Raw genomic sequence first — 15481 nt, 5'->3', positions numbered from 1 at the left:
TTTCATAAGGTAGTGGGTGATTGTTGTCCTTCATTTTTGAGATTATTCGTTATTATGGAATAAAGATGAGAAATTACAGTTAATAGAAGGTTTTTTTATTCTTAAAATGCTTCTTATCTTAATTCTGTGATTAGTTCCGTTATTTTAGTATGCATTATTACATCTTAGACAATTTTACTACTATTCCATGTCAGTGACCATCCTTATACTACAGCTTTATATGTATCTATAATGTTGAATTTAAACAGATTTTTTTTATCTTTTGATTGAGGTACAGGCCTTTAAATTATTATCCAGGTGATACCATAAATTTACCTCTGTTACTGAAATGCACATGCTTTTTTTTATTAGTTTTAATCTTCGTTTTCAGAAACATGCTAGGACCTTTCAAATTATATTGACTCTATCTTAGTTTGAACATGTACTGCCATGTGGAGACATGCATTTGTGTGCCTTACACATAACTGCAGTATTCAGATCAATCAGGTCTATTTTTTAATATCTTTGATTTAATGAAGAATAGATTCGTTGGGGTAAAATATTCAGCTTTATTAATATTCTAATTGCTTTCTTTTTAAGTAAGATTAAAGGATTGATCATTGTTTTATAATTATCCACCCTTATTACTACACAATAGCTGAGGTATGGAAAAACAAGAGAACATTATAGTTTGTAAAGTTATTTTTGGTTTAAAAACGTTTTCATCTTAAACATTATAGCAACTGTTTTTGTCCTTTTGTACAGCAATGAAATGGAACTAAATCATGTTGCCAATAATGCAAACTAATTGGAGATAATAATTCCTTTACTAACTAATCAGAAACAACATTGTTAAATAAGAAAAAATACTATAGGAAAAATAAAAAAAATATTAAAAAGTTGTATGCTTATTTTAAGTGCCTATTTTATTTGAACTTTATAAGAGTGGTCAACTGAGTTCAGTTTTTATCTGCAGCTTTGGTTAAACAGCTGAAAGCCTCACACTACTTTTTTTACTGCCCCCTCATTTCAGTCAGTTTCCTCTCCAGAGGTTCAACCTCTTCAGCCAATCTCATTGCACGCCAAGCAAGTTTTTTCCAGTTGCTAACATGGAGCTTGCCAAGCAAATCCAGGGACAGACTTTATCAACAACTTATATTGTTTATCTGTAAATCTGTCCACTGTAATAATCAAACAATAATGAGATGAAAGGATGTTGGTAGATTTTGTGTTGCTGAAGTTCACTGAATAGCATCAACCATTTGAGAGTGAACCAGAGCTGAGAAGAAATTGTGAGCGTACTAAACTAATACAACATTTTTCTTGTCACACCAAATGCTCATAGCATTTTTTTTACACTAGAGCCATACAGATCCATCCATGCTAACTTTTTTTTATATGGCAAAGACATTTTTCTGAAAACCGTAAAGGACTCAGAGGAGTTTCTGTCTGATTGATAAGAACAGTGGCTCCAAATGCAAGCCTAGTATTCTCCAGGAAAGAATGGGGTTTTATGATTACAAAATAACACTGTAAAAGCAAAGCATTTGATTTTGTTTTAAATATTTGATAACAAAATGTTTGGATATGTTGGGTGGAAGCGGTTATACTTGACACTGTGTCCAGGATTTTCTTAAAAATTAACAGAGAAGGATCTTAAAGGACAAGGATCTTTATAACGACTGTAGACAGAACCCCTATCTTGAAAGTGGAGAGCAGGTCTTGTTTGTAAGCTTATGGCCTGATAAGTAAATAATTTTACAGGAAAATAGATTCTGCGTGTCATTAGAAGAAACAAATTTCTCACTGTATATCCTTTTTTCTTGATGGATGGTTACCTTTAATCATATAGAATCTATTGAACATGTAGAATATACCTGCACACATGAGCCTACATCTTTAGAAGTTGTGAAGATAAACAACTGGAAACCTTACAGAGTAGTGAGTGACACATCTCTGTGGTAAGGCAAGTGAAACTCCTGAACATAAATGGAGATGTTGCGTATGGCCAGTCATTGGTGAGGGAGTGGAGTTGTCTTGTTCTATCTGACATTTTCCAGTATCTCTGAAAATGTCATCGAATGCCAAATTTTACCTCTGGACATATAAGTGCATCATAAATTTTCTGGAAGCATTATTCCTGTGAAGAAACCTTAAAGAAAAAAATATATGCTTCTGTTTACATCCCTTTACATACTTTCCTAAAACAAGGAAAATTTTGCATCTAAATTAACTTACTTTTTTCAGACCTCGATCCATTTTTGATCGCCCTGAAGCAATATTGGAAAGGCTTAGTAAACATAAAATGCCTGAAAAGTTAACCATGTACTCCTGGATGGAAAATTGGATTTGTAGTTTTTGTAATGTACATGTTTATTACACCTCTTTTAAGTTCCCCGGGAAAAATCCACGTGACTCAATCCCAAGATTTATATTATGTTAAAAGCCAAAATATTGCAAGGCAGCCAAATATTGCAGTGAAGGATATGTTGTTGTTTTTTTAAAATAAGGCTGCACATTGCCAACTCATTCATTTAATACTATACGATAAATATTTGTTAACCAACCAAGTTATACACACCACAACCACTCTTTGCAAATATAATACTGTCTGTGCGAAAAGGGTACCCCTAATTCTGAGTGCTAAAATGCAGGGTAATAAGAATGGCATCTGTGAGTATTTGATTAATTCTACTTCTAATTATCCTATTCCTTGGGACACTAATGGAGAACTAACAACCAAAAAATGATAAAATTGATTAACTGTATCCAATGCAGTCGGACATGATCAATTTTTATGCGCTTGATCCCAAGACAAATGCACCCTTCAAACTGAGAACAATAAAAAGTAAAACTTTATGTCAGGTTAGGTAGAAGTTGGTTGAAGACCCAAATACGGATATGAGGAGGCAGAGATTAGTTTTGCTGATTTAATGAATGAACAAATGGTAACAGAAGCACATATCCAAAAATGATAACCAGGAAACCAAAAAAAACAAGAGACACTAGGAAGAAACACACATGAGGAGCAGAAAAGAAAGCAGCACTGATGAACTGCAGAGGAGAATTATATATGGGGAACAGAACCAAGAGGGGAGGCATCAGTTAATTGGGAGCAGGAGTGGACAGTAGCAGCTAGAAAGGAGCCAAGCGGAAAGGAAAAGGGCACAAGGGGGCAACAAAGAGCAACCAGGGAAAGCATCGCTAACTGTAATTGGAAAACTAGAATATAAAGCCAAGAAAACGCAGAATGACATAAATGAAAACTCAAAAAAAAAAATAATAATAATAAAACAGAACCAAAACGTGCCCCAAGGACAGGATCATGACACATTAACTTCAAAAACATTGCAAGACTTGATGTTTTTCAAACTACAAGTCAAATTTTCCCATTTAATGTATTTTGTAACATACAGTTCAAGAGGGCCAACATACATGTAGGTTTGGGTGTTACTTGCTGTGATATTTTTCTGTTTGCAGACATTTCAATTCAGTTTAATTCAGTTTATTTATATAGCGCCAATTCACAACACATGCCATCTTGTGGCACTTTACAGTTCACCAGATAATAAAGCCACATTGATTCAACGTTTTCTATCTAAGGAAACCAGTTGATTTACTTGGATGCAATCCCTCACACTAAGCATGCTTGTAGTGGAGAGGAAAAAAATCCCTTTTAACTGGAAGAAAACTGCAGCAAAACCAGGCTCAGTGTGAGCGGCCATCTGCTGAGGCCAACTGGAGTTCAAGGAGACAGAAGCAGAGATACAAAAAGCAACTGTTAAAGGCGACCCCCGTCAATGAAACACACAGCCAGGAAGACGAGCTCCGAGCCAACTCCCATGTCAGAGGATGAAGAGAGCACATGCAGCTAGTCACAGTCAGAGAAACAGGACTACACTTGAAAAACAGGCCGATCTCCAACATCTATAAACAAAGGTGTTGATGGCAGCAGCACAGCTGATATTTCTCTCCAGGGTGGCGTCAAACACGGACAGATGAGCTGAGCTACTATGAGAAAAGGCAGAGAGAGCATACCATTAAATTCTAAACTAACAGATTCTGCAGAGTGGAAGAATAGAGATAGAATGAAGCAAACTGATAAAAACAGGGGTGCCTATGTCCTCCAGAAGTCTAAGCCTATAGCAGCATAACTATATAGATAGCTCAGGATAACCTGAGCCACTCTAACTATAAGCTTTATCAAAAAGGAAAGTTTTAAGCCTACCCTTAAAAGGCAAGGCAAGGCAAGGCAAAGTAGACAGGGTGTCTGGCTCACGGACTAAAACTGGTAGTTGGTTCCACAGGAGAGGAGCCTGGTAACTAAAAGTTCTGCCTCCCATTCTACTTATGGAAATTCTGGGAGCCACTGGTAAACCTGCAAATTGTGAGCGAAGTGCTCTGTTAGGGACATAAGGAGCAATCATATCCCTGATATAAGATGGAGCTTGGCCATTTAAGGCTTCATATGTGCGAGGGAGGATTTTAAATTCTATTCTTGATTTAACAGGAAGCCAATGAAGAGAAGCCAGGATAGGAGAGATATTTAGAGATAGGAGACATTTGGACTCCTTCGTTTGATTCACATGTTTAGTTAAATTGTAGGAAATTCTTTACAGACTAGAAATATCAGACATGAATATGTACTTAGAACTAAACTACTGATAAGAATGTTGTCTTTTTTTTCTACATGGAATCTGTTTCTCACATGCAGGAATGACTTCAGATCCTTTGCCAATTTAAAGGTGGTCTGCTCCTAGACAATTTCTTCCCTTGCTGCTATAATGTTATCACTGCTCTCACATCAAGTGTTTATTAACAGAAGGACATTTGTTTCAAAATCCTACATACACATTATCAATACATAAATATGGATTAAAACGTTTGCATTTAAACTGTTGTCAGTGTTTCTTTACAATTTCCTAATTCTCCTTCTTAGTTTTCTTCTGTATAATAGATCTTAAAAAGAGCTGCTCATGTAAATTATCATTTTTTGTTTTAAATTAACAAATAACTTTGTTTCATATTTTCTTAATTATGATATAGGAGTTTAACTCCCATTAAGATAAGATTAGATTAGATTAGATGAGCTTTATTGATCTCACAGCGGAGAAATTCACTGGTCACATATTGGCATAGTACGTAAAGAAGGTGCAAACAAGGAGGAAAAGGTGCATTAGGAATAAAAAATAAATAAATAAAAGAAATAAAGAAATAAAAAAAAATACAAGGGAGTAACACAGAGATTTGAGGAGACATGTACAATCAGGATGGCTTATATACAGGTGGATTGACTTTTACCTTAAAGTGTAGTAAGGAACAATGGTGAGGTAGTGGTATATGACTATTAAATTCACATATATTGCACAGTCAGCATATTGCACAGAATATTGCACAGTCAATAAATAAAAACTATAACATAGTTGCACAGTGGTCGTTACAGGAGTTATTGTGGTTATAGTGCCGCATTATAGAGTCTGGGAACAGGAGAGAAGGGGGTTTGATTTTTTTATTTTTAATTTATGGTGAAGAATGTGCCACTCTCTTATATTGTAATGTGTTTAAAAGGCACAAAAATACTTGAGTGTCTAATTTTAAAACCTCTTTTTCTCTTTAGGTACATTCGCACCATGTATCTTGGGATACAAAGTCACAGACAGAAGGAGAACCAGAGGCAGTTTTATTGGGCTATGATGTACGAGTATGCTGATGTCAACATGCTGCGACTACTGGAGACCTTCTTACATAGCGCCCCTCAGTTGGTGCTTCAGCTCTGCATCATGATCCAGAGCAACAAGGCTGAGTGGCTGCAGTGTAAGGGGTTTTTATGAGTACTTTGAAAGCTGATAAATGTGTGAAAGTCAGAATATGTTGTTCCTTTTTGCACAATATGCCATATACAAGCTTAAGTTGCTATTTAGAGATGTTGTTTTTAAAAGCTAATCAAACAAAACAAAAAAAATTATCTGTGGTATCGGTGTTTGTCCAATATCCATCAGTCCAGTTTCCAAAATCTTTTACTATTGTTCCTGAATTTAATTTTAGAAGTCTAGTTTCCATGTTCGATATGATTCCTAGAGAAAAGCAACTCAATCAGTGATTTTTTATTGAGCCTATATAAATGTTATCATTTGTTATAATGCTCTGCAGAAAACTCTCCTTCATTTATCAATTTGTGGGTTGTCCCTCTGACTTTTTGGTGTTTCACCTGTTATAGATGTTTTAGGAAAACTGCATTTGTTCACTAAATACACTGAACAGATATTGACGGTGTGAGAAATGGGTAATGATCTTAGAATGAACATTATGTCAAAAAAGGAGATGGATTGCTCTGACTAAAATAAAATATGTTTTCTGAGCGTAGGAGCCAGAAAATCCAATCGAAATCCTAAATTCCTTTGGTATTTCAGATGTGGTGTGAAAATAAGTTTTCAACTATACAGTCCAGTTAAATTAATGGAGAGTTGGAACTTTATTTATTTTGCAAAGTAAAGGAGAACAAGACATTCACAGCATGATGGTCTGCCCTGTTCTGACTTAGGCAAAGTTGTTCCCTTTGCTTTAAAGGAAGAGTCAAAACAATCACAGACACTTTTGTTAAACAGTTACCTTGAGAAAGTATGTGGTTTTGTTATGGGAAAAAGTATGTCTTGTCTATAACCACCCCTCACTCAGACATTTTGTGGCCTGAAACTGAAACAAGCTGAAACAAACTGAGTTAAAAAGAAAAAAAAACATTATTTAGAGAATAAATAGCATACATCAATATATCAAGAAGAAATGAATAGAAATTAAATTTTCCAACAACACAGAATAACAAAAAAAAGGGCATTTATTCTCTATATTAAAAACATTTCTTCTTCAACTGTTTTCGGGCACATCTTTTTTACTGTCACGGTAGATAAATTTGTTTTTATCCCAAATCGAAATCATGTGACATGTAAAAACATGAGAAAGACAACTAGACAAAGGTAGCTGACAGCATAGTAAATAGTGGTCTACTGTTGCTGGCATTAGCTAGGTGAAAGCATAAGTGAAAGAAAGCAGTTTATTTTCAGCAAAATTTTATGCTAACTAATAATAGCTTCCAAGATGTATGGTTTAATGTTAAAAACAGTATTGACTTATATGTGAGAATAGTTTTTACTTTACCTGTTTTTGACGTTGCATGTTTTTCTTCATTTCCAGGTCTTTCTGCCATGTCCTCCCTGCTGTCCCTGGCCTGGGTGCTAGCTTCCTACCACAAGCTCCTCCGTGACTCCCGTGATGACAAGAAGAGCATGAGCTACCGAGGTGCCCTGGTGCACCTGTTCTGGCGCCTTTTCACCATCTCTTCACGGGTGCTTTCCTTTGCCCTTTTTGCCTCGGTTTTCCACATCTACTTTGGCATTTTTGTGGTGCTCCATTGGTGTGCCATGGCTTTCTGGGTTATCCATGGCGGCACTGACTTTTGCATGTCTAAATGGGAAGAAGTACTGTTCAACATGGTAGTGGGGGTTGTCTACATATTTTGCTGGTTCAATGTACGTGAGGGTCGGACACGTTACAGAATGGTGGCCTACTACACTATTGTGTTGTTGGAGAACGCTATCCTGACCTCACTTTGGTACGCATACCGCGATCCAGCTGCCACTGACGCCTATGCCTCTTTTGCCATCTGTGGCGTCTTCCTGTGCTTTGCCTCAGGTGTGGCCTGTATGATTCTCTACTATGGGGTCCTACACCCCATGGGTCCCCGACTGAGGATGTTGGCTAGCTCCTGTTGTGCTGAGCTGCTATGGGGCCTCCCGTTACCACCTGAAGCTGAGCCAATGGCTCCCACGCCGGGGCCTCGTGGCTCCCAGGCTACCCCTACACGAGGCGTGGCAGGGGAACAAATGGGGTTAGATGAAACAGCTACAGACACATGCCTTCCAGTTTTCCAAGTGAGGTCCACAGAGCCTGTAGATGCATCGGGCAGGCCTATCCCACCTGAGGGCCCGCTTATTAAAATAGATATGCCCAGAAAACGCTACCCAGCCTGGGACGCACACTTCGTCGATCGACGACTGCGCAGGACCATAAATGTACTGCAGTTTGTTAGCCCCAATGCGGTGGGCATCAGGTATAGGGACGGTCCTCTCCTTTATGAACTTCTACAGTACGAATCCTCTCTCTGAAGGTCCTTCCCACAGCTCTATTCCACCTTTTACTCAGAATGATGCACATGCTTTTCATTTCTCCTCAGATGTTACATTAAATTTTTTCTCGGGCTCTCTTCATCACTCCTCAATAATCTGAAGGTTTTCCAGTTTTCCTGGACGTGTTTTTTGCCAACCAAAAACCTAACAGAGCAAACTAGACACAGATTCAAGAATTATTTTTTGGAAGACAAAAAAATAAAAAATAAAAACTCATAGTGCAAAGAAAATTATGAAGATACAGTATTCTATTTGATAAGTATATATAAATGTATATGTCTCAGATAAATCTCTCTATACTGATATAGGAGGCTTCTAAATGAGTGTGTAAATAACATATGAATGTTACATTCTGAAATGTGTTTATGTGTTATACTGTGTTGGTGATTCAACCTGTGGATATTTGTGAAGGGCATATTTTGTGTCTTTTTGACATGGGACTAGTGCAAAGCCTGATGGGAATGATGGAGGAGAGTCTCACAGGGCCCAGGTCTTTGCACACCCCAACATTTACTGCCATTTTCTTTGCGAGTCATTGAGATATATGACAAGTAAAATGTTTACTAAGCCTTTAGGCAATGAATTCAAAATATATTCACAGTGAGGTATTTACTTGAAAAACAATAAGTCACAAAATCATCATATTCAGACATTTATTTTGTTCATGCAAATCATGATTTGTTTCATGAAAAACCCCACAACACAGCTGAAAATTCACTTAATGGTAAATAACAAAAATAATCCTCAATCTAATTTGCTCTCCAACTACTTTTCTCTTACGATGCAGACTGCCCTCTAGTGGAGGCAAACAGCAACAGATTGTTTATGAAATATGGCATCAGAACAAAAAACTTATAGAAACCATTTGATAATAAAAGCCATAAGTCAAAGAAAAGAAGCACATTACTCAAATTATTCATTATGGAAATTGTGACAAGTGTCATAATATGCACAAGTTGAATACTCTTTTAAGACTGCACATTGCATAGACTTATTTTTTTGTAATCCAGGTATTTATTTAAGAGTAAAAGGTTACAAATGCAAAATAAAGTACAGATTTTTGAATACAAAGACAGCCCTCAGGGAATCCTCCACCATTCCCGTTTGAATACTGGAGAGTAAAACCTCCCTATTACTATTATTTTGTTATTAAAATGTTCTTTATGTAGTACTAGTACTCACTTGATAGATGCAAAGGCTAATTTAAAACACTGATTTCAGATATTTCTCTGTGATTATACTTCACTGTAAACATTTATAGTTATCAGCATTATATTTTTTACCAAAATCCTCTTTTCTACCATTACCTAAACCTTAAAAGGTGCACTCTCTACCAACTGTGTGCCCTCCAAGAGGTGATAACCTTAAAAACCGTGTGTGACTGCTCTGGCTCTTGCTGGCATGTTGATACAAAGCCAAATGAAATCTTAAAGTACTGTCTTTGTAATTTATTCACCCCGATTAACCAGTTGAATGGGTCTGTGAAGAACTGTGCCATCCTTACTGGAATGCTGTGGAGCAATTATAAAAGTTAAGAAATTCTCCTGGTTGATTCTGTTTGAGCTCTTGACCACTTATACCCCACGGAAAACCACAATCCTCTCTCCCTATCTCAAAAAAGGAAACATATATATATATATATATATATATATATAGTATGTATGTGTGTCTTCGTGGAACCATGCCTTCTAAGTCAAAGGAGCTTGACTAAAAATTCCCACAGAGGGCTACTGAATAATTCAAGAGAACAATGAATGCATTTTAAACTTGATTTCATATATTAAATGTAGTTTCTATGTTGTTGTTTTGGGCATGATTTTAGCATAGTATTAATACATTACAAATGGAAACCAGCAGGGGTTTCCCAAGAGCCCTTTACGACACAGAGATCCCCCTTTCCTGGCTTTACCAGCATTAAGCATAGCTGTGGCATTGTGTGCCTGCTAACATTGTACTGTAAAAAAAAAAAGCAGATGCCCTGTAAGTCCCAGGTAAAGAGGTCAAAGAGGGCTTTTGTTTTGTTTTTTTGCCAGGGATGGAAAAGAACATGAGGACAGGTCGTTCTGCAGGGATTGATTAGATAACGTGCGGTTGTGGGCGTACGCTCATCCGTCCATAGACCTTTCCCACGGTGCTGTTCTCTTGCTGAATGTTTTGCTCCATCCTTGGTTGCTGCTCCGCCCTCTTCCCCGACTCTACTGTTCAGGGCCTTGGCACACCCCTGCAAAACACTGGTGAATGAATGACAGGGCTGAGGCTTAAATAACAGATATCCTGACATGAGAACTTGCAATGAGATACACTGCCATGACTAAAAGTTTCAATAACCAATCCGTGTCTATCACTTTTCAGCCCTGAGTATTTAAGGACTGTTGGGTTAGCAAGAGGGGAGCAAGCAGTCAGCACACCAGATTGATGCTCATCTTTATGCAAACATTTAAGTTCTGTATAATTTTATTATAGTCAATGGAGTTGCTTATCTGCCTAGTGAAGAAACAGCCATGCTGATAGGTAGATATTGAGTTATTAATAAATAAATATTGTTACGCTGAGAAAAAAAAAGAAAAACAATAGCCAAATAGAGGTGTTCCTCAGGACCAACAACCAGAACCACTGACAAAGCTGACTCAGGGGTGTCTCAATGCAGTTCTCATTCCCAGGCGAATACTTTAGGGTCTGAAATGTGTTGTTTGCTTTTTGTATTCCATCCTGGGTAATTCCTTGGCTGGGGTTATACCTCCCAGTTCCAGAGTGGATTTTTTCCTCTAAGAAGCATTGATGTTTTTCATTTACTTTGGCCCTTTTTTATTCTTTGTTTGTTAGTTAGTTGGCTGCTTGATAAGCAGTGCATCCAGTCCTAACACTGCAGAATTTTTCCATAGGTGGACACATGTCCAAATCAGGTGCAAATACACTGTGACTCATCCTTTTTTCCCTGTCTGTTTGTGTCTAGGTGGAATAACAAAATAAGAGATGGGCTTTGGCTGTACAGCAGTATTAACATACCTCCACTTATGATATGATATTAGACTGGGCTCGATTTCATTTTATGGTAACTGTTGTATAATTCATAATAGTTATGCTTGTGTAACTGTGTCATTAAAATAGAAGTAAAAGAAATTTGATTAATTTAAAGACTAGAATGAGTTGAAATGCACAACTCAAAAATGTATGGAATATAGAGTATATTTTATGTATTTTTACCAAACAACCCCCTTCTGCTACATTCTGTAACCAATGATTAGTCAGATAATAGCTGAGCGTTATGTTGGAGGTTTTTGTGTTTCCTATTTTATTTCAATTCTACATGGCTATAAAGATCTAAGCTTTATATAAGCTTTTTTTGTTTACACTAGAATGCAGTATTTAGGAAGATACTCATCATACCACAGATAGATTCATAAAGAAAACCCTCTACAGAGATCTCTTTCAGGATACATTTTCAAACCAGAACTCCTGATAGCAGCAACACACAGCAAGAGCTTCTGAACTGTAAGGTTGTTTATCTCAGTCCTTGTTGTGCCTTGTTACTTTGGGTGCTTCAGTCCAGCCTGGTCAGGCAGGTATAAACATAATGCCAGCGTCTTACTTTACTTTCTTTTCATAAACCATCATGCTCACCATGATGATCAGATCAAGCCGGTCAACTTATAAAGCGCCTTGCAAAAGTATTCATACCCCTTCAAGCAGTTTCACATTTTTCGCCAGACCAGCGTTTTTGTAAGGTGGAAGAAAAAATTTTTTTAGAACGTTTCTACCAGATTTTTCAGACTTTTTTTTTCCAACTATTTAAACTAAGTAGGCTTCAGTTTCACAACTAATTGTTTGTAGGTTTGACCTAGCCATTCTAATACACAAATACATCTGATTGAAACTGTTGCAGCACTGGCTACATTTATAGTGTTGTCTAATGTTATTTTGTCTTTTAAAGGCATTACCATGTTTTTCTCCTAGATGGCCCTATATTTAGCTCATATAAGTGGTAGTATGGTGCCACCACCACCATGTCTGTTTTGGTCTCACGGCCATTTCTTCCATACGTTTGTTAAGACCTCTACATGGATTATATAACAGAAGTGTAATACAATATATTCTCTCGGTAGATTCTCCCATCTAAACTGTTGATATGGGCGTTTTGTCTGCTCTCTGATGAATTCCTTCTTTTCCTGATGGTTTAGGTGTGCCTTATGGGAGCTTTTAGTTCACTAATGTTCTCTAACTGACCTCTACGACATCCGGAGATCAGCTGGATTTATATTTACTTCCAAAAGCAATTGGTTTTATTTGAATGTATATGGGGAGAATTTTTCTGTTCTTCCAGTATTTTTCCTTAGATGTCAAAATAATACAATACTTTTAGCTTTTTCCCACATAAAAGCACAATTTCAAAAAAAGTTAAACAAATAAAAGGAATGCATATTTTTGCAAGGCATTGTACTGTGGCCCATGTTTATTTAGTACATCACTGCTGTGAATTCAACAATTATTTGCTGATGCATGTACCTCTTATTTCTTGCAGCCATGTTTTTGTTTTGTTTTTTCAAGCATTTTGAATTTGTGAAGGAGTTCTTCAGCCAAAACAACAATTCCCGTGATTTGGAGGAAGTTTATGATAAAATGTGTAAAAAAATGAAAAAATCTGTTGGATTTTCAGTGATAAAAGAGGTAGATCATTATATTATTTTTAAATACTCATATTTTCTTCCACTTCCTTGCATGCCTTCCAGGGCTTGTTGTCAGGTGACCCTCAGCTTTTAGCATGTCAGTACTCAAACGACCTTTCAACTTCTACATTAATGTGTAGCAGCAGATCACTGTAGTGTTTAAACCTGCTTTTAGTCACAACTATCGTTTCTACTACAAGAAGGGTGTCATGATGGTAAATCAGAGCATTTATTTTTCCACTTGTGTTCCTACTGTATTTTTTTGTCAATAACCTGGTGCTGGAAAATTTTACATTTAAAAAGGTGCTACCAAGGTGGACTGCAGGTTCCATTTTTTTGGCTTTCCAAGAGCATTAACCTGCAGCGAAACCGAAAAAAAGCCTGCATCACACAAACTTGCAGTCTTAGAATGCTCTGCAGCCAGCACCTCAAATCCTCACAGTTTACAGCAGAACTCAACTCTCAATGGTGCCATTTTAATTTTCCAACCTTCACTAAAAAAAGACTACAGTTTCTTACTGCTTGAATAATGTTTATTCTACTGGGTTCAACATAGAGTGGGGTTTTATTTTGCAATAAATCTGTCTGCACTAGGATTCTTTTTTTTTTTTCTCTGAGAGAAGGAAATTGGCAGATGACAAAGTGCATCTTTTCAGCAAAAGCAAAGGAGCACAAATGTACATCTGAAACTGGACTTTGGGTTATAAAAAATATATATAGAACGTGATTGCTGTGTCGTAAATTCCTGTCACCTATATGTCCTTTATGTGTGTTTTTATTCTTTCGCTATTGTAGAATCGGCTGTAATATTTTGTTCAAAACTGAATTTGATATTTCAACAAAGCAACTATGTCTTAATATTGCTGCTAAATTTTTTGGAATTGTTCTGAAAAGTGATGAGAATTTGGCTTTGTTTATATTTAATCAACTTATTGATTGTGTTAGCTTGTTGGTGTGTTCCATGAATACTCCAGGGAGGTACCTGATTTATCCGGGGTATTCAAAAAGTTGGTCATAGAGCTGCTACACGATGCAGCTTCATACGGTTATGGAAAGATGCAGCCTATGTTGTGAGACAAAAACATATACAAAGGGATTTCTTTGTTGTTGTTGAATATAAAATGTAAGTAAACTGTTTTATTGAATCCCCTTTTTTCTTTGAAAAAAAAAAACAAAACTGATGTCCAGTGTTGTACTTAAACCCTATTTTTGGGAACAATATGAATATTATTAATAACATATGGTGCTAAAGTTCTTTTTGTATGTTTTGGTTTTTAGATGAAAAGAGAAATATTATGCTGAAAATGTAATGTTAAGCCTTACTGTAGATTCATATATCAGACTGTTCATCCCAGAAGAGAAAAATAAATATAGTATTTGAAAGTGCAATACTCCAGTAGTGTTTTATTTTTACTTTTTTAAGGGTCTCTTTTTTTGCATCAGTGAAGGTAATTATGATGAATTTGCTTGAAGACTAACACATAATCAACAATACTACTGTAAATTAATTCAAAATTTAAATAGATGTTGAATTTTACTTGTCAAAACAAGGGCCCTGTCAAAAGAAAAAAAATAATAAACTGCATGATGGAAAAAATAGCCCTAGAGAAACAAAAAAATTTGTGATAAATTGAAAAAATTCTAAAAAAAAAAAAAAAAAAAAAGAGAGATCCAATCCAGTTTAAATAAAGACCGAAAAAAAATTTTTTTTTCTAAAAACATGATCACGAAACATACATTACTTAAAAAAAGGCACATATTTATGGATGTAAAAATAACATTGAAGATTGGTTTGGACCCCCTTGTTTTACAATGAAAAGTAATTGTGATTTAATTTGCCGGTTATATCAGTAGGCATATTTAAGATCGCACAAAAACAAACAAGGAACTTGTGTTTGTTTGCTTCTTATTACTTAGAAAAACTATTACAGCAAAATAACAAAATAGCACACATTTGTTTTGCTGGCTGAGGAATACAATGATTGCCAATAAAACTACAACTTGTTTTTCTTTTCTGAAATGCAATTAGTCAATATTTTAGCTTTATGTTTGCATCAAGTAGAATTTACTAACTGATTATCTTATGGGGATCAGGTTTTGAAATGTTAAATGACCATATTTTTACTTTTAGACACTGAAGGAACACTGTTTCTAACACGGGTTGTACACTAGTGTTCTTAGTTGTGTAATATTTATAATAATATTATTATACAAGAGCACCATTTTGGATTTTGAGACCAGAATGGATCATAAGTCTTAGACTTTTTGAGTCACTTCACAACGGTTTTCATTTGTTTTGTTTTTGTTTTTTTTATTTGAAGTTAGTATTTCTAAGTACAAATAATTGCATGATTCAAAATATTTGTTTCTAAAAACAGTTATTGCTAACATAGTATACTGTCAGTTTTAATATTACGCTAGATCATTACTTATAGTATGTATAAAGTTGCTTTACTGAGATTTACTTTTTAAATTTTTTATCAATTAAAATCAAATACAATTTCAAAACAGCGAACTCACATTTAAACATATGCCATCCATTATAGTTTTTTATAAGACAATTAAAAAACAACTATATAAACTTAAACATACAGTCAAATTAAAAGAAAATAAAACAGGCATCACAGGGGTTAAGTTAAAGTATATTCAACTTTAAGG

At 35.8% G+C, this 15481-nt stretch overlaps 1 protein-coding gene across 1 annotated transcript in view; it reads left to right on the top strand.

Moving 5' to 3' along the window:
• xkr6 (X-linked Kx blood group related 6) overlaps nucleotides 1-8358 on the top strand; it is a 75350-nt gene extending 66992 nt beyond the window's left edge. The window contains exons 2-3 of the mRNA XM_015372883.1: nucleotides 5597-5793; nucleotides 7168-8358. Coding sequence (XP_015228369.1) covers nucleotides 5597-5793; nucleotides 7168-8138 — 1168 coding nt within the window. The 3' untranslated portion in view covers nucleotides 8139-8358. The remainder of the gene's footprint in view (nucleotides 1-5596; nucleotides 5794-7167) is intronic.
• The last annotated feature ends 7123 nt before the right edge of the window (nucleotides 8359-15481 follow it).

Source organism: Cyprinodon variegatus, unplaced genomic scaffold (genome assembly GCF_000732505.1).
Source record: "Cyprinodon variegatus isolate N-32 unplaced genomic scaffold, C_variegatus-1.0 Scaffold4, whole genome shotgun sequence".
NCBI lineage: Eukaryota > Metazoa > Chordata > Actinopteri > Cyprinodontiformes > Cyprinodontidae > Cyprinodon > Cyprinodon variegatus.
This window is presented reverse-complemented; position numbering and strand designations above follow the sequence as displayed.